This window comes from Anolis carolinensis, chromosome 3 (assembly GCF_035594765.1).
Source record: "Anolis carolinensis isolate JA03-04 chromosome 3, rAnoCar3.1.pri, whole genome shotgun sequence".
Lineage (NCBI taxonomy): Eukaryota > Metazoa > Chordata > Lepidosauria > Squamata > Dactyloidae > Anolis > Anolis carolinensis.
The window spans coordinates 19585287-19612373 of record NC_085843.1 but is presented as its reverse complement, the minus strand read 5'-3'; the positions used below and the strand labels follow the sequence as shown (position 1 = coordinate 19612373).

Here is a 27087-nt window from a genome sequence, read left to right as displayed (position 1 = left end):
TTTGGAATCTTGGGATTTGCAGTTTATGGAGAGTGTTTTGAATTCTCTGTCAGATTGCTCTAGCACAGTGGTTCTCAACTCAAAGCATCTGGGGACCCCAGGCTGAGAACCACTGCCTATCTCCTCACGAAACTACAAACCCCAGGATTCCAAGGATGGAACCATCGCAGTAGAAGTGAAATCATGCTATAATTTTGTAGGGATCTGTGGTGAAATGGCTACAAGCAAAAGAACTGGCTTCTTTCTGTGTCTTTCAGCTTGATTGAACATCTTCTGGGAGCATCTTTTGTGATTAATGTATCTTCTAACTCGTAGTTAGTGAAGTCTGAAGACTCAGTCACAATCTCTGTGATTAACTGGACAGGACATCTTGGCTTTCAGGCAAATCTTTGTGAAAATGCCCTTTCTGAGTTCTAGCAGGATTTTCTGCCTATATGCATTTAGCTGGTGGTTGTGTTTAGGTACAACTGCACCATCCCACTGAACTGCAAATAATTTGTTTCATGTAAGAGTTCAACCATAGTTTGGGAGACAAATGAACTGTTTCATGAAAGTACTTTTCTGTATTTGTAAATAATGCCCAAGTGACCTTGGATAATACAGGCATTCTGTGACATTTACATTGTTTTTGTGAGGTTGCTATTGAACTTAATTTGAAGTGTAAATAAAATAGATAATAAAGTTACTCCACTTTCTTGAGATTTATTTTAGAGTTCTATACATCATGCAGTGAAGTAAAAATTATTTTTCAGTGTTTGGGTATATATGTTGTGTCTTCTACTTAATCCCTCTTAATCTCAGCCTATAAATAAAGTTTTATATTATTCTATTTAATCAGTCTTATGAAAATATTTTAGCAATGTGCTGATTTAGTTTTAAATTATGAGACAATGGCAATAAAAAGAATGTTCCCCTCCCCCCAGCTTAGATGAGAGTTCTGCTATGATCAACATTATGAAAAATTCAGAAAAACTGCTTAATGCTATGCTTTACAATTGCACAAGTTCAGAGTTAGAAATAACCTAGCAATTTTCCATATGTTATTGAAGGAATATTCCAAACAGTTTTGTCTCACAATAAGTTGGATGCTTTACAGACTGCTTTTATAGTAACAAAAATGCTGATTCTTCTAGAAATTTACAGCAGTGAATGTATGGTATGAGGTTCCATTTGGGTTTCTACTTTGGAAGTTAAATGCTCAATTTCCTCCCTTTCCAGTTGTTTGCTTCATCTTTCTCTCCAGCCTACTTTTCTTTGCAGAATATGGTATCCTACTATGTTCTGCCAAACTGAAACGGCGTCTGGTCAAAAGCCCTTCCTGAGTTCTTGAGCTCACACAGGTCAATGGAACACAGTACTTTGTATAAGCTATTTTTTTTTTAATTTGAAGACATATTTCAGGGCATCCAAATAACCTTTTGAAGCATTGGAAGAAACAAGAATAAGAATTAGTAATTGATAGCAAAAAAAAAAAAAGAGTGATGGTTGGGGGGGGGGGAGGATTCAGGTTAACAAATATTTAATGGAGTTTAATTCTTATCTTTTGCAGAAAATGCAGTTCAGACATGTAAAAATATACATAATAAATGTACACAGTTCTCACCAGGCGTGCACCATTTTGGACCATAGCTGGGAGACTATGTATGTGAAGGATTTCTTATACTCTTTGTAAAAGATGCTTTGCACACTGGCAGCAATGGACAAGTTATCTTATTTGATAAAGGAGATGTTAGCTAGTAATCTTTTTAAAAGAATTAGTACTATTGGTATCATTTATGAAGAAAAAAGAATGTTGAAATGTTTTCAGGTTCTGAAGATTAAGTAAAATATTGAGATATTAAAGGAGAATAAAAAGTTGTTTCAGATAAGAAGTTAGTGGTATGAAAATAATATTTTCATCATGTGTCTTTAAGGTAGAAGGTGGGAAGTACATTTTAACTTTTTAACTTTTAAAATGTTAAGACTATTGCTTTTAGGTGAGGGAGAGTGTCAGGGAAGTTAGCTTTAGTGAGTATATAGATGGTATATGTCAAGAGTCAGACGCCAGTTAACAAACAAAACAGAGTTTATTCCGAAGATAAGCCAAAAATAACATAAACACAGAAAGTATCCTTGAAACACTTCACTTATCAGTGTTTCAAGAGTATGTGTTGTCGAAGGCTTTCATGGCCGGGATCACAGGGTTGTTGTATGTCTTTCGGGCTGTGTGGCCATGTTCCAGAAGCATTCTCTCCTGACGTTTCGCCCACATCTATGGCAGGCATCCTCAGAGGTTGTGAGGTATGGAGAAAACTAAGCAAAGAGGTTAATATATATCTGTGGAAAGTCTAGGGTGAGAGAGGTCAGTGTGAATGTGTAGTTAATCACTTAAATTAGCATTGAAAAGCTTATCTGCTGTCTTCTTCCTGCCTCTGGGGCATCCTTTGTTTAGAGTCGTTAACTGCCCTTGGTTGATTCATGTCTGGAAACCCTCTGTTTTCAGAGTATTGCTTTTTATTTACTGTTCTGATTTTTGAGTTTTGTAATACTGGTAGCCAGATTTTGTTCATTTTCATGGTTTCTTCCTTTCTGTTGAAGTTGTCCACATGCTTGTGGATTTCAATGGCTTCTCTGTGTAGTCTGACATGATAGTTGTTAGAATGGTCCAGCATTTTTGTGTTCTCAAATAGTATTCTGTGTCCAGGCTGGTTCATCAAATGCTCTGCTATGGCTGATTTCTCTGGTTGAATTAGTCTGCAGTGCCTTTCATGTTCTTTGACTCTTGTTTGGGCGCTGCGTTTGGTGGTCCCTATGTAGACTTGTCCACAGCTGCATGGTATCCGGTAGACTCCTGCAGAAGAGAGAGGATCCCTCTTGTCCTTCGCTGACCGTAGCATTTGTTGGATTTTCTTCGTGGGTCTGTAGATAGTTTGTAGGTTGTGCTTCTTCATCAGCTTCCCTATGCGGTCAGTAGTTCCCTTGATGTATGGTAAGAACACCTTTCCTCTGGGTGGATCTTTGTCTTGACTCTCCTGGCTTGTTCTTGGCCTTGCAGCTCTTCTGATGTCTGTGGTGGAGTATCCATTGGCCTGTAGAGCCCAGTTTAGGTGGTTGAGTTCACCTTGGAGGAGGTGAGGTTCGCAGATTCTTTGTGCACGGTCTGTCAGGGCTTTGATTGTGCTCCTTTTTTGACTTGGGTGATGGTTGGAGTTTTTATGAAGGTATCTATCTGTGTGTGTAGGTTTTCTGTAAACTGTGTGGCCCAATTGTTGATTGGGTTTGCGGATGACCAGAACATCTAGAAATGGCAGTTTTCCTTCCTTTTCTTTTTCCATGGTGAATTGGATGTTTGGGTGGATGCTGTTAAGATGGTCCAGGAACTTGCTGAGTTCTTCCTCTCCATGGCTCCAAATTGTGAAGGTGTCATCTACGTATCTGAACCAAACAGTTGGCTTTTTTGGTGCTGTTTCTAGGGCCTGTTTTTCAAAGTATTCCATATAGAAATTTGCTACTACTGGGCTGAGAGGGCTCCCCATGGCCACTCCATCCTTCTGTTCATAGAATCCAGTGTCCCACTGAAAGTAGCTAGTGGTGAGGCAATGGTGAAACAGGGCTGTGATGTCTTCTGGGAAGTTTTGTTTGATTAGTGTGAGGGTGTCAGCTACTGGGACTTTGGTAAAAAGGGACACCACATCAAAGCTGATCAGGATGTCCTTGGTGCTTAGATTGAGGTTGCTGATCTTTTCTATAAAGTGTGTAGAGTCCTTGATATAATGTGCAGTGAGCCCAATGTGGGTTTGTAGCTGTGTAGCCAGAAATTTTGCCAGGTTGTAAGTCGGCGATCCAATGGCACTTACAATGGGTCTGAGTGGGATGGAGTCCTTGTGGATTTTGGGGAGTCCGTAAAGCCTGGGTGGGAGGGCTTCTGATTTGCACAGCTGTTGGCGTATGTCAAAGTTAATGGAGGAGTTCTTGATTAGAGTGTTCGTTTTTCTGGTGATTTTGTTAGTGGGGTCTTGTTTCAGTTTCTTGTAAATTGTGGGATCTAGAAGTTGTCTGATTTTTTCTTTGTATTGTTTTGTTTCCATGATTACTGTGGCATTCCCCTTGTCAGCTGGAAGAATGATGATTTCAGGATCTGAGTTGAGATCTTTGATGGCCTGTCTTTCTTTTCTCGTTATGTTGCTGGGGGGGAGTTTTGCATTTCTCAGGATCCTTGCTGTTTCCATTCTTACTTCCTCTGCTTCTTCCTCAGGGAGCTGGTAAATTGCTGATTCAACATTGGCAATGATGTTTTCTACTGGGATCCTGGTGGTGGTGACTGCAAAATTTCCTCCTTTTTCTAGAATGGATACTTGGTCTTCAGTGAGTTGTCTGTCTGTCAGGTTGATGATGGTCCGTGATTTATCCAGTTCTGGCTTTGGCTGTTGCTTACGGCATTTGTCAAATTTTTGTTTTTGTCTCTTGGTGTGGAGAACCATGTCTTTCTCCATTTTCTTGTAGGTAAGGCTGTCTATTTTATCCCAGTCCTGGGTATTCATCTTTTGGCTGATGTTGATGTGGAGGTGCAGCAGTTCTTTGTCTGTGTTTGCGAGTTCTTTACGGATGGTGTGGATTCTCTCTCTCAAGAGGTTGCGTTCCAGGCGGTTGTAAATGCGATGAGCCTGTGGTGTTTTGAAGGTCCTTTTGGCTGCAAGAAATTGTGGGATGGTATCTGTGTCTCTGCAGCGTAGAAGGAAGGTCAGGGAGCACAGCAGATGTGCTTTCCTGGTCCTTAGTTTTTCCAATCTCCGTGTGTCTTGGAACAATTTCTCCCCGTAGAGATGTTCAATGTGTTGTCGAAGGCTTTCATGGCCGGGATCACAGGGTTGTTGTATGTCTTTCGGGCTGTGTGGCCATGTTCCAGAAGCATTCTCTCCTGACGTTTCGCCCACATCTATGGCAGGCATCCTCAGAGGTTGTGAGGTATGGAGAAAACTAAGCAAAGAGGTTAATATATATCTGTGGAAAGTCTAGGGTGAGAGAGGTCAGTGTGAATGTGTAGTTAATCACTTAAATTAGCATTGAAAAGCTTATCTGCTGTCTTCTTCCTGCCTCTGGGGCATCCTTTGTTTAGAGTCGTTAACTGCCCTTGGTTGATTCATGTCTGGAAACCCTCTGTTTTCAGAGTATTGCTTTTTATTTACTGTTCTGATTTTTGAGTTTTGTAATACTGGTAGCCAGATTTTGTTCATTTTCATGGTTTCTTCCTTTCTGTTGAAGTTGTCCACATGCTTGTGGATTTCAATGGCTTCTCTGTGTAGTCTGACATGATAGTTGTTAGAATGGTCCAGCATTTTTGTGTTCTCAAATAGTATTCTGTGTCCAGGCTGGTTCATCAAATGCTCTGCTATGGCTGATTTCTCTGGTTGAATTAGTCTGCAGTGCCTTTCATGTTCTTTGACTCTTGTTTGGGCGCTGCGTTTGGTGGTCCCTATGTAGACTTGTCCACAGCTGCATGGTATCCGGTAGACTCCTGCAGAAGAGAGAGGATCCCTCTTGTCCTTCGCTGACCGTAGCATTTGTTGGATTTTCTTCGTGGGTCTGTAGATAGTTTGTAGGTTGTGCTTCTTCATCAGCTTCCCTATGCGGTCAGTAGTTCCCTTGATGTATGGTAAGAACACCTTTCCTCTGGGTGGATCTTTGTCTTGACTCTCCTGGCTTGTTCTTGGCCTTGCAGCTCTTCTGATGTCTGTGGTGGAGTATCCATTGGCCTGTAGAGCCCAGTTTAGGTGGTTGAGTTCACCTTGGAGGAGGTGAGGTTCGCAGATTCTTTGTGCACGGTCTGTCAGGGCTTTGATTGTGCTCCTTTTTTGACTTGGGTGATGGTTGGAGTTTTTATGAAGGTATCTATCTGTGTGTGTAGGTTTTCTGTAAACTGTGTGGCCCAATTGTTGATTGGGTTTGCGGATGACCAGAACATCTAGAAATGGCAGTTTTCCTTCCTTTTCTTTTTCCATGGTGAATTGGATGTTTGGGTGGATGCTGTTAAGATGGTCCAGGAACTTGCTGAGTTCTTCCTCTCCATGGCTCCAAATTGTGAAGGTGTCATCTACGTATCTGAACCAAACAGTTGGCTTTTTTGGTGCTGTTTCTAGGGCCTGTTTTTCAAAGTATTCCATATAGAAATTTGCTACTACTGGGCTGAGAGGGCTCCCCATGGCCACTCCATCCTTCTGTTCATAGAATCCAGTGTCCCACTGAAAGTAGCTAGTGGTGAGGCAATGGTGAAACAGGGCTGTGATGTCTTCTGGGAAGTTTTGTTTGATTAGTGTGAGGGTGTCAGCTACTGGGACTTTGGTAAAAAGGGACACCACATCAAAGCTGATCAGGATGTCCTTGGTGCTTAGATTGAGGTTGCTGATCTTTTCTATAAAGTGTGTAGAGTCCTTGATATAATGTGCAGTGAGCCCAATGTGGGTTTGTAGCTGTGTAGCCAGAAATTTTGCCAGGTTGTAAGTCGGCGATCCAATGGCACTTACAATGGGTCTGAGTGGGATGGAGTCCTTGTGGATTTTGGGGAGTCCGTAAAGCCTGGGTGGGAGGGCTTCTGATTTGCACAGCTGTTGGCGTATGTCAAAGTTAATGGAGGAGTTCTTGATTAGAGTGTTCGTTTTTCTGGTGATTTTGTTAGTGGGGTCTTGTTTCAGTTTCTTGTAAATTGTGGGATCTAGAAGTTGTCTGATTTTTTCTTTGTATTGTTTTGTTTCCATGATTACTGTGGCATTCCCCTTGTCAGCTGGAAGAATGATGATTTCAGGATCTGAGTTGAGATCTTTGATGGCCTGTCTTTCTTTTCTCGTTATGTTGCTGGGGGGGAGTTTTGCATTTCTCAGGATCCTTGCTGTTTCCATTCTTACTTCCTCTGCTTCTTCCTCAGGGAGCTGGTAAATTGCTGATTCAACATTGGCAATGATGTTTTCTACTGGGATCCTGGTGGTGGTGACTGCAAAATTTCCTCCTTTTTCTAGAATGGATACTTGGTCTTCAGTGAGTTGTCTGTCTGTCAGGTTGATGATGGTCCGTGATTTATCCAGTTCTGGCTTTGGCTGTTGCTTACGGCATTTGTCAAATTTTTGTTTTTGTCTCTTGGTGTGGAGAACCATGTCTTTCTCCATTTTCTTGTAGGTAAGGCTGTCTATTTTATCCCAGTCCTGGGTATTCATCTTTTGGCTGATGTTGATGTGGAGGTGCAGCAGTTCTTTGTCTGTGTTTGCGAGTTCTTTACGGATGGTGTGGATTCTCTCTCTCAAGAGGTTGCGTTCCAGGCGGTTGTAAATGCGATGAGCCTGTGGTGTTTTGAAGGTCCTTTTGGCTGCAAGAAATTGTGGGATGGTATCTGTGTCTCTGCAGCGTAGAAGGAAGGTCAGGGAGCACAGCAGATGTGCTTTCCTGGTCCTTAGTTTTTCCAATCTCCGTGTGTCTTGGAACAATTTCTCCCCGTAGAGATGTTCAATGTGTTGTCGAAGGCTTTCATGGCCGGGATCACAGGGTTGTTGTATGTCTTTCGGGCTGTGTGGCCATGTTCCAGAAGCATTCTCTCCTGACGTTTCGCCCACATCTATGGCAGGCATCCTCAGAGGTTGTGAGGTATGGAGAAAACTAAGCAAAGAGGTTAATATATATCTGTGGAAAGTCTAGGGTGAGAGAGGTCAGTGTGAATGTGTAGTTAATCACTTAAATTAGCATTGAAAAGCTTATCTGCTGTCTTCTTCCTGCCTCTGGGGCATCCTTTGTTTAGAGTCGTTAACTGCCCTTGGTTGATTCATGTCTGGAAACCCTCTGTTTTCAGAGTATTGCTTTTTATTTACTGTTCTGATTTTTGAGTTTTGTAATACTGGTAGCCAGATTTTGTTCATTTTCAAAACAGGCCCTAGAAACAGCACCAAAAAAGCCAACTGTTTGGTTCAGATACGTAGATGACACCTTCACAATTTGGAGCCATGGAGAGGAAGAACTCAGCAAGTTCCTGGACCATCTTAACAGCATCCACCCAAACATCCAATTCACCATGGAAAAAGAAAAGGAAGGAAAACTGCCATTTCTAGATGTTCTGGTCATCCGCAAACCCAATCAACAATTGGGCCACACAGTTTACAGAAAACCTACACACACAGATAGATACCTTCATAAAAACTCCAACCATCACCCAAGTCAAAAAAGGAGCACAATCAAAGCCCTGACAGACCGTGCACAAAGAATCTGCGAACCTCACCTCCTCCAAGGTGAACTCAACCACCTAAACTGGGCTCTACAGGCCAATGGATACTCCACCACAGACATCAGAAGAGCTGCAAGGCCAAGAACAAGCCAGGAGAGTCAAGACAAAGATCCACCCAGAGGAAAGGTGTTCTTACCATACATCAAGGGAACTACTGACCGCATAGGGAAGCTGATGAAGAAGCACAACCTACAAACTATCTACAGACCCACGAAGAAAATCCAACAAATGCTACGGTCAGCGAAGGACAAGAGGGATCCTCTCTCTTCTGCAGGAGTCTACCGGATACCATGCAGCTGTGGACAAGTCTACATAGGGACCACCAAACGCAGCGCCCAAACAAGAGTCAAAGAACATGAAAGGCACTGCAGACTAATTCAACCAGAGAAATCAGCCATAGCAGAGCATTTGATGAACCAGCCTGGACACAGAATACTATTTGAGAACACAAAAATGCTGGACCATTCTAACAACTATCATGTCAGACTACACAGAGAAGCCATTGAAATCCACAAGCATGTGGACAACTTCAACAGAAAGGAAGAAACCATGAAAATGAACAAAATCTGGCTACCAGTATTACAAAACTCAAAAATCAGAACAGTAAATAAAAAGCAATACTCTGAAAACAGAGGGTTTCCAGACATGAATCAACCAAGGGCAGTTAACGACTCTAAACAAAGGATGCCCCAGAGGCAGGAAGAAGACAGCAGATAAGCTTTTCAATGCTAATTTAAGTGATTAACTACACATTCACACTGACCTCTCTCACCCTAGACTTTCCACAGATATATATTAACCTCTTTGCTTAGTTTTCTCCATACCTCACAACCTCTGAGGATGCCTGCCATAGATGTGGGCGAAACGTCAGGAGAGAATGCTTCTGGAACATGGCCACACAGCCCGAAAGACATACAACAACCCTGTTTCAAGAGTAGTTTGGACAAAAATAACTCAAAAACAAGCCACGCTATTTTCCCATGCTGGCATTCAATAAAAACTAAAAGACGCTTCAATTCAGCTTTGGAGAACAAATAGAGTTGACTGCAAGAAAATATACAAAATAAACGAAGGCTTGAAACCTTCCAGAAACTGCAGAGTATAACTGAAAGTGCAAAAGCCTCTTTTGGCTCCAAACCGTTTCTGAAAACAGACAGCCGGCTCTGCGGATTTAAAGGGACAGTTCCCAAAAGAAAAACAGCAAACTGGCTTGAAAACAAACAAACTAGAAGAGCAGTAAACTGCTTCCACGGTGCAGATAAAGCCGAAAGCTTCAAAGGGGTGATGAATAGCCGTCGTCAAGAGAATCCAAGATCAGGTCAGGAGGCAGCAGCAAATTCCGAAAGGCAAACCAGTAGTCAGAAGCCGGGAGTAGTCGTCAGTCAGAGGGCGTAGACAGAAGCCAGGTCAAATTCAATCCAAAGTCCGAAGAGGGTGCAGTCATCCAAACCAGGTCCACGATAAGACACAGCGAGAGCCAAGCCAGATGGTATCAGCAGCTAGAAATAGTAATCAGAATGCAGTCCAGGGAAACCCACACAGTTCCATCCCTCTGCTGCAGAGCAGTCCCAGATAACTTACATCCGAATCACATTCTGTAAAGAAGTGTGATGTTTTGATTTATGGATGACATGTTTGTTTGATTTTGTTTTAGAAGTCATGTTTGGCTATGTTTAAAATGGGTATTAGAGTTGATAATATGTAAGGGAATGTAGCCATCTTAGCATTCTGAGGCAGTTGCGATAGCAACGGGGGCGGAGCTAACCGCTGTTTGAAGGAAAAAGGAGGGAACGTTTTAAAAACCCAGTCAGTCAGTGAGAGTCTGTAATGGTGAAATTACAGTGAGGACTGATTCTCAAGTGGAGGATCAGGGTGGCTCAAATGAGGGAATTTGAGTCAATTCTAAAATAAGGTGACTTATTTTAGGGAGTCTGTGATTGTTAGTCACAGGAGATAGACTGGTTCCAGGATTGAGGGAAACCAGGAAAGCAGGCCTCTGGTAGAGCCAGACTAAGCAAGTTAGGTGACTTGTTTAGGGCTAGTTGTGGAGGCTGTGGAGTAAGGGGAATTAATCCCAGTAGATCTAAATGATCAGTTTATAGTTGATTTTGAGAGAAGAAAGTATTTTGGAAGTTAGAACACCTCAACATCTATTGTAACTGTTATTTAAATGCCTCAAAGAAGTTATTGAACCACTAAGCTTTGTACTTGAAATAAACTTGATTTGTTTTTAAATCCAATTGATCCATTTTAAATCCATTGTTTCTGTCACAATCATATCCTAAGCTAAGCAACATCACCATCTGAAGTAAATAAAGAAATCTTAAAAATAATAAGGGCCATCTGCCTGACATCTCCTCCATTTGGTGGCAGCAGTTATAAAAAAATCATCATCCAGACATCTTTACATTTTGGTGGCAAGGGTGGGATCAAAAAAAGATTCCATCCCTGTCAGACACATCATTACAATTGGTGGCAGCGGTGGGATCAAAAGGATTCTTCCCTGCCACAGTTCAGTACACAGTCCAAGTCCAGTCTTCACGGAAACACAGAGATCCCAATGGCGCCTCAGCAACACCTTGCCACACGCAAAGTGCAATGGCCAAACATTCCCATTTTATTCCCCTTCCTCCTGGGTGACCAAACACTCACACCCAAACACCAGGTGTCCCAAATCTACTCAGAGTCCGAACTCCACACAGCTAGAGCTCGTGGATCCGGAGTACCTAGCAATTCGTCGGAGTCCCAATCATCCTGCCCACACTTAGCCCCATGAACACTTAAAGAACCATCCTCCCTTCTCCAAGCATCCCAAGTGGGATCAGCTCCTGTAGAAACCCCAGGTTCAGTAGTATCCATAGGCCCCAAATCCCCAAACATCTCCGGTGGCTGTGCCCATTCAGTGCCCACTTCCCCAGCCACCACCTGTTCCTCAGCATCCATTTCCCCAAATTCCCCATCTGAATCTTCCTCAGAAGATCCCCCATATAGCTCTCTAAGTCGCTTCCTGCGCAACTCCTCCAGTGAACCCTCATCACGAGGGTTTTTTCTTCCTCTACGAATCCCATCACCATCAACCATAATCCCCGAAGGCGCAGTCACAACAGTATAAGTAATGTGTTGGAAAATTGCTCACTTTACAGATTGTATAATGATACTTATATTGCTGGAAAGAAATAATATATAGATTAAGAAATTAAAAGATGCTTTGCAGATGGGAGGCTACAAGCAGAACCTGATCTAAAGGCCACCTGCTTGACCTGCTAGTTTTCTGTTTGCAGGTGGGGTGGGTGGAGAATTAGACTGTGGTTCATTTTGGGGAGAGCCATTTCATATACAAAGAGATTTGATGCTGCAACTTGTTTTCACCACATACATCCTTGACACGCACAGTCTTTTCAGGAGCTTAGAAATATGTGGATAAAGAATTGTGCAATGCTCTAACCAACACTCCCTCATGAATAAAATGACTTGGGGGTGAGAAAGAGAGGGAGAGGTACAGTACTTTAAAAGTATTTGTTCTAGAAACCTAGCAGATGGCCAAGAATTGCATCATAGATGGTAGTTGATTTTGTGTGTGTGTTACAGTGAAATATTTAAACCATAATAGAATGAGCTGTTGTAACAGCTGGGGCAGACAAAATATCTACAAATATTTTTTTCAGGGACAACTTTATCTTTTCAGTTCAGTTCCTTTGCTCACACGGAAAGAAAAGCACACATAAACACAAACTCTTCTTTAATGTATGTCTGCAGAAGGAGTGTGTCTGTTCTGCTTTTGTTTTGAATTTCGAATGCCTACCATTCTGTTTCGGGAAGATTCTGGGATGTTAGGAGGGAGGAGAAGCAGGTCAGATTCGTAATTTGGAACCATGACTTCTATTTCCATTGTGGGAAGAATCTTGGTGGGGGGGGGGGGGGCACCCAGAAACAGAATGGATTCTGTGCCATTTTTCACACCCTTAGTCTGCAGAAGAAAATTAATACACACATTTGATTTTTATATATATCTTTGAATTTCTGTATCTCTTTCCTACACATAACATGTACAGAGGTGAAAGAGTTGAGGACTTTACCACTTCATAGCAGAGATGGACAAAAGAAGAGGTGCAGAGATGCCTTATGTATGTCATATACTTGCCATCTCACTTGCTAGTTTGTATTACATAGCAAATAGTTTGTGTTGCAGAAGACCTATATAGAAATTGTTCTCTTCTTAACTGCAGCCCAGAATTCTGTTGCCATGGTATGCGTGATATACAGAAAATTTCCATGGCTCTTTCCTCTGTACTTGGTGCTGCTTCACTGTACTTTCTTGCCATATCCCTAATATTATGTAAGGGGAATGTCGAAAAGGCACATGTTACAGTGCATGGTGACTTTCTTCCCAGAAGCCAAGCAATACTATGGTAGCAAAATACTAGTGTGGAAAGTACATCCACCTCCTCAAACTGCTTATAAGAATCATAGGAAGGAGCTCCATTTCAATAACTCCAGCACCGCAAAGCTAATGGCAGCAGGATACAAATACATGTTTTGTTTACTCAAAGATTAGAAAAGTCTATGAGCAGGTAGTTGTTAAATTAATTGCTGTTCAACTTCGCCCTTATGCTGAAAACAACTGGCAAAAATGGCTGGAGTAAGTTCCTTTTCAAGCATGTTCCAGCAGACCACATCAAAGAAGATTCATGATTATTGCAGTAAATAATTGCACTCTAATAAGTGCAGAAAGAGAAAAGGCCACGAGAGTTTATGTGTTAACAGAAGTTAAATTGGGAGTATTTTGGAAAACAGTTAACTTCTTGATGGTAAATATTAGTCTGAAGATAATGACCAATGTTTTGAAGTTAATAGAACTAGATTATTGGGGCAAAGTCCTCCCATCTAATCAAGTTATGCATAGCTGAGATGACATAGAGGTTTTTTTGGCAAACAATACAGTCATGTTTTAAAAATTCTCTTAAGCAGTATGGTTGAAAATTTAATGCTGGAGAATTGCACACTTGCAGGAGAAAGCAAAGTTTTTGCTTTCTGCCACTAAGTTCCCCTTCCCCCATCCTTTAAAAAAAGTTAAAATACAAGAAACTACATTTCAGAGTTGGTGCTTCAAACTACTGAAGGAAAATACAATTGCAGAAATCAGCAAAATGAGTCTGGCCATGTGATCTTTGCAGTTGCTACACAGCTGTGTTAGATCTTGTTCTTCCTTTTTCAGATTGCTTTATAAATTGTATGCAGCCAGCAAAATGCCCATCATTATGATGAGGTGGGTTCTGTGTGGTGGGAAGAGATGGTTTCATTTTTGAAAGGACCTCCAGGGAAGTAAATGTATGCAACTTTCCATTGTTTCCCCTTCTTGGATCCTTGTTGGTGAGAGTATCAGTTTCAGTGGGATTTTTATTTTATTTGGATTCTTCCTGTACTTACATTCCTGGATGAAGCAATTGCCTAAAATGAGTAATGTGGCAACCTTTCTCTGATGTGACATTAAAGACAAGGGGTACATTTCAGAAAGTAACAGAGTAAAACCATCTCCTTTACTAGTGATTCTATCTCTATAGTCATTGGGGATCAAGCATTTTCCTATCTGCCCAGTTCTAAAATCTGGGAATTGGTTATTAGATGGACACAAATAAGAACTTAAAGACACCTGATCCCATCTGATCTTGAAGAAGTCAGCCTGATTAGTACTTAAATGTAAGACTGTCCATACAGAGCACATAGTGTAGGCCATATTTCAGAGTAAAGAATTGGAAATACTACCTTTGACTATCCCTCGCCTATGAAAATCCAATTAAATGCATGGGGTCAGCATTATTTGACAGGTGTCTTGAAGGCACAAACAACAACAACAACAACAATCATAATAATTATTATTATTATAAGGGACTCGGGGCGGCTCACAACAGGGACAAGCCCGAAACAACGACAAAACATATTTGACAAAAACTTAAAACATTTCAACAATACACAAAATAAAATAATGGACAATACATTAAAATCCAAGCAGATAAAATCGGAGTAATTAAAAGCAAACCAGCGGGAACAGGTTTCATAAAGTGCTGTATCATGGAAATGAGTAACAGTGATAAAGTGCCATATGCTTTTAAAACAAAAAGAAGTATTCTGATGACAGCTCTATTGGGCCTATTCATTCAAACGCGTGCTGGAACAACCATGTTTTCAATTCCCGGCGGAAAATGGGAAGGGAAGGAGCTAACCTGATCTCCTTAGGGAGAGAGTTCCAGAGCCAGGGGGCCACTGCCGAGAAGGCCCCCTCCCTCGTCCCCACCAGCCACATTTGAGACAAAGGCGGGAGTGAGAGGAGCGCCTTCCCGGGTTCGCGTTGGTTCGTAGGAGAGGAGGCGATCACAGAGATAGGCAGGTCCTGAACCGTTTAAGGCTTTATAGGTAGTAATCTGCACCTTGAATTGGGCCCGGAAACTTAACGGTAGCCAGTGGAGCTGTTTAAACAAAGGAGTTGACCATTCTCTGTAACTAGCTCCTGTTATTAATCTGGCTGCTTATCTCTGAACCAACTGAAGTTTCCGAACTGTCTTCAAAGGCAGCCCCACGTAGAGTGCATTGCAGTAATCCAACCTGGAGGTGACTAAGGCGTGGACCACCATGGACAAGTTAGATTTCACGAGGTACGGTCGCAGCTCGCGCACAAGCTTTAACTCTGCGAAGGCCCTCCCGGCCACTGCCGACACCTGAGCATCAAGTGTCAGCGCTGAGTCCAGGAGGACCCCCAAACTGCGGACCTGCGTCTTAAGGGAGAGCACGACTGACCTGAAGGACCTCTGTCTTGTCTGTGATGGATCCAGATAATCGGTCTCTATCAGGAACCCCTGGAGCTGCGAGGCGACCACCCGCTCCAGAACCTTGCCGCAAAAGGGAAGGTTTGAAATTGGCTGGTAGTTGTTAAGAACCAACAGGTCAAGGGACGCCTTTTTCAGGATCGGTTAACCAATGCCTGCTTTAAGGTAGATGGGAAAAGTCCCTAATCCAGTGAGGCGTTTATTATCCCCACAAACCAATTTGCCAACCCCTCACTGGCAAGTTTTATTAGCCAAGATGGGCAAGGGTCTAAAGTGCATGTGGTTGCTCTCACAGCTCCAAGGATCCCCTCGATGTCATCAGGGTGAACAATCTGAAATGAATCCATTAACACTGGACAAGCAGGTGCCTCGATCACCTCCACAGATACTGCGTTATGGCTGGTGTCTAAGTCAGAGCGTATCCAAGCGACTTTGTCTGCAAAGTGATGGGCGAACTTGCCACATCGAGTTGTCAGGTGGCAAGAGGCAGCCCCCCCGTCACAAGGGTGGAGGAGCTCTCCCACCACCCGAAACAACTCAGCTGGTCTGTTTGTTGCAGATGCAATGCGGGCAGTTGAGAAAACTTTCCTGGCTGCCCGCAATGCCACGGAGTAGGCCCTAAGAGAGGCTCTAGCCCGTGCTCGGTTGGATACGTCCTGAGATCTGCACCAGGTGCACTCCAGTCTCCGTCTCATCCGCTTCATCACAGCCAGCTCCTCCGAAAACCAAGGAGCTGACCTGACTCTGCGAGACGATAGGGGATGTTCAGGGGTGATCGTGTCTACTGCCCTGGCCACCTCGGTGTTATAGAGATCAACCAAGACTTAGACAGGATCACCAGCCGCCATGATGGGAAAATCCCCAAGAGACATCAGGAATCCATTTGGATCCATAAGTCTCCTGGGGCAGACCATCTTAATCACATACAAGTGAGAACAGTTTGCAATGTAGAATGTTGATATGCAGACTACTGACCAGCCATGTTTCTTTTTAGATTGTTACAATTCAGCCCTCTCCTCATCTGTCAACCAGTATTTCGTGCTTCGTCCTTACTGGGCTTTTTGGATTTCCCTCCCACACCCCAGTTTTAGGGATTTTCCCACCCAAGAATCATTTGCGTTTCTCTAAAAATAGTAGTTCCATAAAAGTATCCATAAAAGTAACCAGTTGGCACTTCCCTCTTGTAATCAGATGGATTTTTCCTACATGTGAATCTGCAAGAACTGAACATGCCATGTCATTTGTTTATAGGAATGCTCAAAAACCTTGGTTGTGTAAAATAATTCCACTATAAACTTCCAAAAGGTAGCCTTTTTTACACCTTTAATTGCTTGTGTGTTTTTTAAAAAGTCATTTGCAGGGAATGTAGAATGACATAGCAGAGTGGCAGCACATCTAGCGAGATTTAGCTATTTTAATTCAATTCAGAGTTGAAGAAAATATTTTTTTTCTGCTTGATCTTTAGCCTGTTTGTACACAGGAAAAAATCACGAGAGATGGGCTGCTTTTTGCAAGTAGACAAAGTGTTTCTGAAAACCTCCATCATTGCGGCTGACCTTTCATCCTCCCCCACAAAACCCCCAAACTAGCCAAACAAACAAACAAAAAATAATGAAACCCCTGAAACCCTTGGTAACTGGTTTTGACATATTCAAGGCATTAATAAATCTATACACACTATTTGAATATCAGTCTAATCTTAGTCAAGGGTGCAATTTTAATTTTTTTTTTAATATCTTGGGTTTGCCATAGACTTACAGAAGGCCCCTTCTTTGCAGAAACATGAATTTTAGGGGGCTATGATTTAACTAGAGCCAACACTACTCATGGTACCTAGTCAGTGAGGATCTCTGAGTTGCTCCTGAATGCTTTGGACTGAGTTTGGCCATACTGGCCTTTCTAAGAACTTGGATGGACACGTAGCTTCAGTTGGCTAGGGCAAGAGTGTGCCTGCCAGGAATTACATTCAGAAATTGGATATGTATTAAAGAAATCATTGCCAAAAGGCTGATGGCGCTCGTCCATTACATACACATACACCCAAATGTTACATGAATTATTCTTGATTGTGCACATTGAAACATTCAAATTTACTTTAGATCATATGTTGCCAGTATAGTTTTTTTTAAGGCAGAACAGCTTGCCCATATCTGCTTAATTTTATTGTTATTGTTTCATGATGCAGGACATTAGATCTGTTACACTGGACTAGACTAAAGATCTAGTCCTATGGTGTCCCAGTCATGAACAGCCAGATGTTTTGAGGGATGTTAAAAGCAGGGCAAGGAGACATTAGCTCTTGCTGGTCCCTAGCATCTTATTCATAGATTTTAAATTGTATTGAAATGCTTTTAATGTAAGCTGTTTCAGAGAGAAAATAATTATAAACTTTATTTGTATTCCACCCTATCTCCCCGAGGGGACTCAGGGCGGAAAAAGCTGGGAATAATAATAATAATAATAATAATAATAATAATAATAATAATAATAATAATAGAACTGTATTGCCTCCAAACATGTAGGTTCTATTATGTTCTTGTGAATCTATTTATTTATTTATTTATATCACTTCTATCCCACCTTTCTCACCCGAGGAAACTCAAGGCGGCTTACAAATCTGGCAATATTAAATGCTGATAAATAACACTACAGTAAAATAAAACTTAAAGCAATAAAAAACAATTAACAATAACCATAAAACAATATACAAATTTAAAAACATATAAAGTGCTTTAAACCATTTACCAATATATAGCCCTGGCTTTTAAAAGAAATATAACTGGTGGTTTCACAAAGCAACTCATGATAGTAAATTCTATCATTTGAATGATAAAAGCTCTTCTAAACAATTATCTGCAAATGTTTTAGAGCATATCTCTCCCTCTCCCTCCTCTTCCTCCTCCAGGAACTAGCTCAGAAAGCTTCAGTAGATTAAGTTGTAGGTTGTATTTTTTAAACTTTTTACAATCCAAATGAAAGGTTTAAGTTGCCCCTCTCCTCCTAGACTTCATTTCTGTTGGGGAAAATATGAACAGCTATGTTATGAAATGGCTTCCGTCATCATATCAGTGGGCTATTCCCCATGTATAATTGCGGAAAAAAGTTTAGTAAATTAAATGAGAAAAAGGCTCAAAGTGAAGCAGTGCAAATTAATCAGACTGTGTAGGCCATGCTTCTAGATCAGTTCAACATCTCTGCCTCTTTAAAAATCTTGAAAAGCTTATTGTAAGGGAGAGGGACCAGTTTGGGTCTACAGGGATGGGGGATTTTACACATTTTCCTTATCCTTATAGAACCCCTCTCCCTTACTTGGGTTAAATGTGAAATTCCCTAGTATGAATATCACAACCCATTTGATGGGACAGCTAGCTTTGTCTACATGCTTTGATCGGGAATCTGGTGTTAAAGGAAAATTTTAATCCCTTTGCTATTATCATGGCTTTTGGAGCATTTGCTAAAATGAGTTTGCATGCAAATGAAGTAGCCTGATTTGGCAATAACTTGCATAGTGCTGCCACCTAACGAATGCCTGTCAATTTGCAAAGCATGGAGAATAGTTTACTCTGTCTCTTCTCAGCTCTTTGCCCAAGGTTGTTATTTATTTTCTAAACCTGATTAATGAAGATACTGTAGGTCTAATGTTGTGAAATTCCATGTACCATGCATAGAAACATCCCAAACAAGTTCATTTTTCTGTTTTCTTTTTTAACAAGGTCCCAATGTCTTCAGCTTGTATAAAGATCAGGAGGAAGTAGTCTCCACAGAACACTGTTGCGGTATAATAATTCATCTTCTGACTCTTCCAGGCTCTTTTCTCCACCTATTTATTATCCAATTTCTTCACTCTTAATGTTTCATGTATCAGGAAGCTGCCTTTCTTACAGCTCTGTATTATTCTTCATGTAGTTTGTTCAACTGTCCTCAAACTATTCTGAAATGGTTGCATTTCATTAGAAGGGATGTTTTCCTTCTGACTAAATTGTTATTCATATGAACCACATCAATTCATATTTTCCTGGAATACCGTGATCAAAGAATGGCTGAGGCCCAGGAAATGGCAGCGTCTGATGCAACTCCACCTCTGAAATTCTGCAGCTTTGAGCCAATATATATAAATTCATTTTTTAAATTCTTCATCAAGTATCTACCAGGAAGATTGTTTGTTTGTTTTTTTTTAAAAAATAGACCTTTGAAGAGCTGAGGTCTTGCCTCTAAAATAGCCTTTATTTAGTGATAACCTACTTCCAAGGTGACAGGGTGGAAGAAGTAGAGATGAGTTGGATCTCCTCTGGAGGTTGGATTGACCCCTAGCTGTCAGTTGCTGCTAAACCCTGTATTTTGTTTGTTTGATTGATTTATATCCTGTCTTTTTCCCAGTGGTTTGGGTGGAAGTTGTACTCTGCATAAACAAACTCCCTTCAGTAGCAGAAAAATATTTTAACATGTAACTCATTGGAGTCCCCTCTTTTCTCAAGCCTTGTCCCTCAGTTTCTTTTCACCTGCTGGAGCTCCAGTAACACATTGGGAAGTATACCATTTTTTAAAGCTACACCATGAGATTCCATTTCTGTTCTGGTCATGCGCTCTCCCAAGTGTAATCAAAAAGTTCATCATCAATGGAAGCGCAATACGCTTTGAACTTCCCAAAGATTCCTAAGCCCCCACTAATCTGACCTAGTTTTGGAGGGGATGTAACAGAACCTGAAACTGCCTTTTGAAGATGTTGCATCTTTTCCTGAAGATATACTTTTAGAATTGTCCTCACCTGACTGGTAGACCACTGTGGTAGTATTTTTATACTATTTTTGCAAACTCTAGTGGCAATTCTTTAGAAGAATGGTTTAAAATGTGAGACTAAACTTCCCCTATCTAGCTTTCTAGGGTTTTCTTTCTGAAAGTTTGCCCAATAAAGGAGATAGATTGACATCAGTATCAACAGGACTTTTTGTTATGCTTTGGAAGCCATAGCTAGTGCTGTTGAAAAAGAGTTAAGAAACATAGTAGGTGTCAAAACTCACTTGACATTAATAGTGGTGTATCTTAAGAGGCATGGGTTGTACTACAATTAAGAGAATTTCTTAGACTGTAACCAGTAGATTACCTACTTTTGGAACCTCAGACTTGTTTCATAATTAATGGAAAAGAAGCAGGTGAAGAAATCTCATGGCACCTATGCATTCCAGTAATGAAGAAAACCTAAGGTAAATAACAGACTATTGCAATGTTTCTCACAGGGCAAACATTTAGTTGTACTTTTTGTATGTTTGCAAGATTTTTCTTGCCTTCACTAGTTAGAAACAATTTGCATTAATTCTTTGTTTCTGCTTTTGCCTTTCAACAAGCTTGACACACACATCTTTTTGACTTGGCAGTGCTTCATCCCCCCTTTTTTTTGTTTTTAGAACTTGCTAGAACTAATTTTTCTAATAACCTTCCAAGAACTGAACTCTGCAACCATTATACAGCTCTTCTCCAAATTGCTTGCATTTCAAATGTATTTTATGTCCACTTGTGAGAACTGAATGCTCTTGACCAGTTTTATAGCAGGCCTGGAAATGATTGCTTGGGGAAAGAGTAAACTACTTTCATAAAGGCAAGTTTTCCAAATGTCAGTTCTCTTATACTGCCAGTGACATCCATCAGCCCCTTTAAAATTAATTGGGAAGGAGACATTTCTGTCATAGGCTTTTATAGATTGTCAATTTCATTGTATGTGGAAAGACACATGGATATGAGAAGCTGCTTTATACCAGAACTTACTCCTGGTCTAGCCCATTTTGTTTTTCAACATTATTCCTCTTTTCAAGGCACAATTTTCCTGTCCTTCCAAGAATGTCCCTATCCTTATTAACTGGAGGATGACAAGAGTTGAACTTGGGATTTTGTACTTAGAGACGTAATCAAAATTTTGAGGAATCTAAATGCAGGGAAAGATGGTGGTGAGTGAGAGTGTTTTAGTCATAGAGGATATCAAGAGGAAACAGACAGATGTCTGACAGCAGAGAGCCAGGTACCTGAGAGTAGACTTGGAGAAGTGGATGTTTGGGGTTATAATGAGAAATCATCGGAAAGAGATACATTTACCTGGCATCTCATGGTTGGGGGAAGAGAAAGAATAGTAAAGGTAAAAGTGTCCGACTCTGGGAATTGGTGCTCATCTCCATTTCTAAGCCGAAGAGCTGGTGTTGTCCGTAGATGCCTCCAAGGTTATGTGGCCAGCATGACTGCATGGAGTGCCGTTACCTTCCCGCTGAAGTGATACCTATTGATCTACTCACATTTGCATGTTTTCAAACTGCTAGGTTGGCAGAAGCTGGGTCTAACAGCGGGAGCTCACCCTGCTCCCCAGATTCGAACCACTGACCTGTTGGTGAGCAATTTCAGCAGCTCAGCTGTTTAACCCACTGCATCATTGGAGCTCCAAGAGAAAGTATAGAGGAAGAGAAAGTATAGGGGAAATGTAGTAGGAAAGAAATGAATGATTCCGTGTTCTTGTTAGAGGTGTAGGTAAAGTTGTCAGATTTCAGATCCTAACCATATGTCTCCAGATATTGTGGGTCATGTCTAGATGTACAAATTCTCCCATTTTGGAGGGGTTTGGTCCCACACAAGAAGAAATTGTTGTGTGCAGATATCCATCTTGGCTAGCAGAGCAGCGGTTTGTTGCAGCTTGAAGAATTAATTGGTTGGTTGCTGCAACTTGCAGAGTTTCTCCAGGGGATCTTCTCTAAGTCCACATTCAAGTGGGAAGCCAATTGGCTAGATTAAATATTCTCTATCCTATCTCCCTAAATAAAGTGGGAAAGAATAATCTTATTTCACTTTAATCTGGGAACAATCCCTTTCATTAACCCTTGATTTCTAAACTAGAAAATACATAGTTTGTATGTGCCTCTGGGTGCCAGCAACTGTGATTGATACTTAATACATAACATCAGGCCCGTAGTCAGGATTTTAATTCGGGCGGTGCTGGGATTTTGCTTTGGGGAGGGGGCGGCAGAGTCTGGGTGGGAGAGGATCTATCCTAGCAAACCTTTTGTACGGTTATCCCAATACCCCCATGCATATGGGATATACTGAGCATGGTGATCAGATCATGACATAAATAAACATAACAGTTTAAATAATAAATGTAAGGCCTTCTCACGGACCACTCTGAGAATTGGGGGGGAGGCTGAAGCCCCTCAAGCCCCCCCCCCCCAGCTACATGCATGCATAACATGTAATAACATGACACCAAGGCTGTCAATAAGTTCTATGTTTTGCCATTTCATATAAGGAACACCATTTTACTACTAAAGCTCAGGACCCTGGATGATTCTGAATTGGCAACTTTAGCTATAGAAGATATTTTACATAGGAGATGGACAACTTGGAGAACTCAGTCAGTTTTCATCATTCATCAGCCCGGCTATAGAACCATTTCTAAGTTACCTTCAAGCTCTGTCCAGTTCAAACAATATACATTCTGTCTAAACAGCTACCCATGCAATTTGGGGTAGAATTACCAAGCTCAGTATCCTATGGGTGTTTTTTGTACATGCAGACCCATATTGTTCAAAGCAAAGAAGATTGGTTTGGAAAAGCATGCTATATAAGCCACAGCTTTCCCAACTCATTACATAAATAAATGAAGTGATGAATTATTTTCTTAAAAGTACTTTCAGGCTTGACAGAAATTTTTGTCATCATTTATGTCAATGGTTCCTCAAATCTTGGATATCCAGGATGACACTGGGGAAAATGTGGTAATTCTTGTGTCTTTTTTTCCAGGAAAAGAAAATCAGAGTGTCTCTGCCTTTAACAAGAGGACCAAGTGCCTTTATACCTGAAAAGGAAGTAAGTTTTTGATATATATACTTACATTGTTGCTGTTGTGTGCCTTCAAATTACTTCTGATATTTGATTACAGTTTCCATGGCATGATTTATTCAAAGAGAGGTTGCATTTGCTTTCCTCTGAGGCTGAGAGCATGTGGCTTACCTAAATTCACATAGTGGGTTTCTGTGGGTGAGCGGAAATTCAAACATTCTCTAGAATTGTAGTCAGTGTTCAAACCACTACACCACAATGGCTCTATTGAATTTTAATTTGCAATAGTAATACAGTGCATTACTATTACTATAAAATAGCAATATTTTAAGCAATATTGTTCAAAATTCTATGAAGTTCCAGAATGTCTCATGGGAATGATTCCAACACAATGAAAAATGAATAATGAAAATCTTCCTTAGCTTCCATGCTTGCTTTTGTTCCCTCAAGGTTATGCAAGCCAACAGTTTGAATGAACGTATGCACCTGCTTGTGGAAGAGTTTTCTACATCTGGTCGCCTAGATAACATCACCCGGGTCATGGGCTTACACACACAGTACCTGGAGTCTTTCCTCCGCAGCCAGTTTTATATGTTGCGTATGGATGGGCCTCTTCCTTTGCCCTACCGGCACTACATAGCAATCATGGTGAGTAGAAGAAACTGTATTCTGTCATTTCATTCCCTGTCACAGGATTCTTCTTCACTGTAGAAAAATGCAGTTTAGCATCTTGGAAATAGTTTCAGACCTTAACAGTGTGAAATCACATCAGGTGGAGAACAGAATCTGGCTATTAAGGAAAGACAACTGTTTGGAGAATTGACTTAGACCCAGAATAATTGGCATAAGGTCAATAATGTAGAGGAACTGTATGTCCAGTATACTACAGGTTCTTTTAGACCAGGTAACATTGTTCTGTTTTTCTCTGAGATTTTTTTTTTAAATTAAACTTCTGAGTATCAGGAAACCTATATCATTGATCTGGCCAAGGTCAGCCTGGAAGCTTCAATGCAGAGTGTTTTTTTTTTAAAAAAAAAGTCTAACACTGGAATCACCTAACAGTTTTTTCCTCTGGTTTCCATTTAGAAGACATTAAATGATGCCAGACTCAGCAATAGTGAACATATAGTACTGGATGACAGTATACAGCCAGTGCATTGTATATGGTGCCCAAGGGTAGAATTAATGCAATTTCATACCACTGTAACTGACATTCCCCAGTCTTATGGAATACTGGGATTTGTAGTTTAGGAAAGCATTAACACTATTTGACAGAGAAGACTAAAACCTGATAAAACTCCAACTCCCAGGATTCCATAGCCTGGAGCCAGGGCAATTCCGATATAGATGCACCCCAAGTCTTGAAGAAAGTGATCACCTGACATTATCCCATTCTTTCTAGATTATTTTGAATATATCATTGACCAATTTGATGGAGAGGTCAGCATGTTCTTTGATTGGGTTCCAACGGACCTAGTGTACCCCTAGTAGTTGCCCACCTATATAAATAACATATATGTGTCATTTATATAGGGTGTTTGGAAGCAGAGAGACGGAGAGATCTGGCTTTCTTCTGCAAAAAAAAAAATCCTGTTGGAACAGAAAAGCGTAATCAGCTAAATGTTATCTTTTTCTTCGTGTACTCTGTGAATGCACACTAATGGAGAAGCTGCGCCTGCGCAGGTTCCGACGGAAACTCTTCCAAGCTGAAGTTCAAATTTTGGCGGTAACCACGCCCCCCTTCCCAAGGGGCATATAAGGCAGCCCCAGGCGCCCGCTCTCCAGTTCCTTTTTTTCCGCCGCAAGGTTCACTTCGGACTCTTCGCATGTCTACTACTCGTTTCAAGCGTTGCACGCAGTGTGCTGCTAAAATTCCTGACTCGGACGGCCACGCCAAGTGCCTCTTCTGTCTTGGCGAGGCTCATGTGGTCAGTACCTGCCGTTTTTGCCTAGCTCTCACGGCTCAGGCCAGAAAGAACAGAGCCGCTAGGCTTAGAGCGGCGCTCTACGAAAAATCTCTTGCGCCAGAACCGACCCCGTCGACGTCGGGTACGTCGGCGTCCTCAGCTTTGAGAGCTATGTCGGCGCCACCAACTAGGCCTCCGGCAGCCAAGGCTTCCTCGGTCTCGTCCAGAGCGTCCAAGACCTCCAGGGCCGCTAAACCGGTCAAACCACCGTGTACTGTGACGACGGCGACCGTGTCGACCCGCTCCGGAAAGGTGGGACCTTCCTCGACGTCGAGCTCTCTGGCTTCGGTGACCTCGATCCGCTCTCGTATCGGTTCCCCTCCGTCCTCCTCTGCTATCAAAATAGCCTTTAAAAGGGCTCACGAGGAGTCTCGTCGAGCGCAATCCGACTCAGCTGTGGTTCCTCCCACACCTGGCAAGTCCTTGAGGGTTGCATCCAAGCAACCGCCGGCGAAGAAACGGCTAACTCAGCGCTCCTCCTCCTCGGCCTCCTCAAAGAAAGACCCGCCATCTTCCTCGACAACTTCCTCGAGAAGGTCTTCTCCTATTGTACCAGCCCAGAGGCCTAGAGATGTCTCTCAGTCTCCATTGCACCCCCTGTCTGATGGGGAGCTGCAGGACTCACCCCACCACTCCACCCAAACGGTGGTCAGGGCGCCGGTGCCGGAGCCCCTTGCGCCGCCTCGCTCGTCGCGCCAACAGCTCTTCCCTCCCACCTCGACACCGGAGCGTGGCAGACAAACGGCTCGCCTGGCTCGGGCAGCCCAGGCCTCAGCCTCTAAGGACCTTCGGCCTCCGGCCCTCTCTTCCCGCGAGGCCTTGCCTCCTCCTGAGACTGTGATGTCTTCTCCCCCTCAGTCCCCCCAAGGGGCTGAGGAGGAAGATGTTGATGTCGACCGCCCAGACTCTGTCCTCTCGGCCTCGGTGGTCTCTCTCGGTCTCGACCTCTCTCCTCCCCACGACGCGTATGAGGCGGACCCGCCTTCTCCTACTGACAATGTTCGTGCTTTCGCTGAGCAAATGGTCAGGATGGCCGACGCCCTGGGTTTGGAGATCAAACAAACCTCCAAAGCAGTGTCTGACCCAGTCTTCAAAAGGGTGCAGGCCCAAGCTCCGCCGGCCACGCTACTCCCCTTTCTGCCTTATCTGTTGGACGTTATCCAGGCTTCCTGGAAAAACCCTTCCTCCATTCCTCCGACCTCGAAGAGGATCGAGACTTGGTACCGTACCGACGATGATACCCTGGAGTGGCTCAAACACCATCCCGACCCTAACTCCCTGGTCGTTAAGGCCTCTCAAACCTCAGGTCGTCAGTCAAATACTCCGGCCGACAGAGAGGGGAAGCGCTTCGACGCCGTGGGTCGAAAACTTTATTCCGGAGCCCTTTTGCTTTGCCGCATGGCGAATTATGGAGCCTGCATGGGTGCCTACCAACAAATTATCTGGGAGAAGGCGCAGCCCTTCTTCGCTAAGATGTCGGACGAAGACCGCTCCGTCCTCACTACCCTCCAACAGGAGGCAGACTCGCTCGCTCACCACCAAATACAAATGGCGAAGCATACAGGTGATACTGCGGGTAAAATGATTGCCCACGCGATTTCCATTCGCCGCCACGCCTGGCTGAGATCTTCGGGCCTCTCCTCATCTTCCAGACAGGTCATTGAGGACCTTCCCTTTGACGCGCTCGGACTGTTTCACGCCGGTACCGATGACAAACTCAAGTCTAATCATGACTTTAAAATTCTTGCGTCTAAATGTGGCGACCAACCTCAACCTCAGCGCACTCGCTGGTTCCCGCACCGTTCCCGCCGTTTCCCGCCGCAATCTTTCAGACACCATTCTTTCAGGCGGCCTTCGGGCTCGAACAATCAAGCCCATCACCAACCTCGCCGGGGACCTCATCCGCAAAAGCAACGCGGTCGATCCACCCCTGCTCCTCCGCAGCCTAATCGGCGTACCTGACGCCAACCCCTGCCAAAGCTCCTCGCCCGCTACCGTTGTAGAGCCCACGCTGCCTCGTCCCTTCGGTGTTTTTGCAGACCGACTAGCCCCTTTCTACGATCAATGGGACTCTATTACTTCAGATGCATGGGTTCTCCGCATTGTCCAAGACGGCTACGCCTTAGAGTTCATGGACCTCCCTCCTACAGGTCACGTTCTCCACTCAAACCCCTCCCCAGAGATACTGGCCGAAGTCGAAGCGCTACTGGCCAAAGGCGCTATCCGTCCCTCCCCTCCCGAACTGGAC

At 42.7% G+C, this 27087-nt stretch overlaps 1 protein-coding gene across 3 annotated transcripts in view; it reads left to right on the top strand.

The window, feature by feature from the left end:
• Positions 1–27087, top strand: part of sesn3 (sestrin 3) — a 92517-nt gene that overhangs the window by 39621 nt on the left and 25809 nt on the right. For all 3 annotated transcript variants that reach the window (XR_010004043.1, XM_062974560.1, XM_016992681.2), the window contains exons 2-3: positions 22834–22899; positions 23323–23520. Coding sequence is in view for 2 of the 3 variants with exons in the window: in XM_062974560.1 (XP_062830630.1) it covers positions 22834–22899; positions 23323–23520 (264 nt within the window). In the remaining variant the exon portion in view is untranslated. The remainder of the gene's footprint in view (positions 1–22833; positions 22900–23322; positions 23521–27087) is intronic.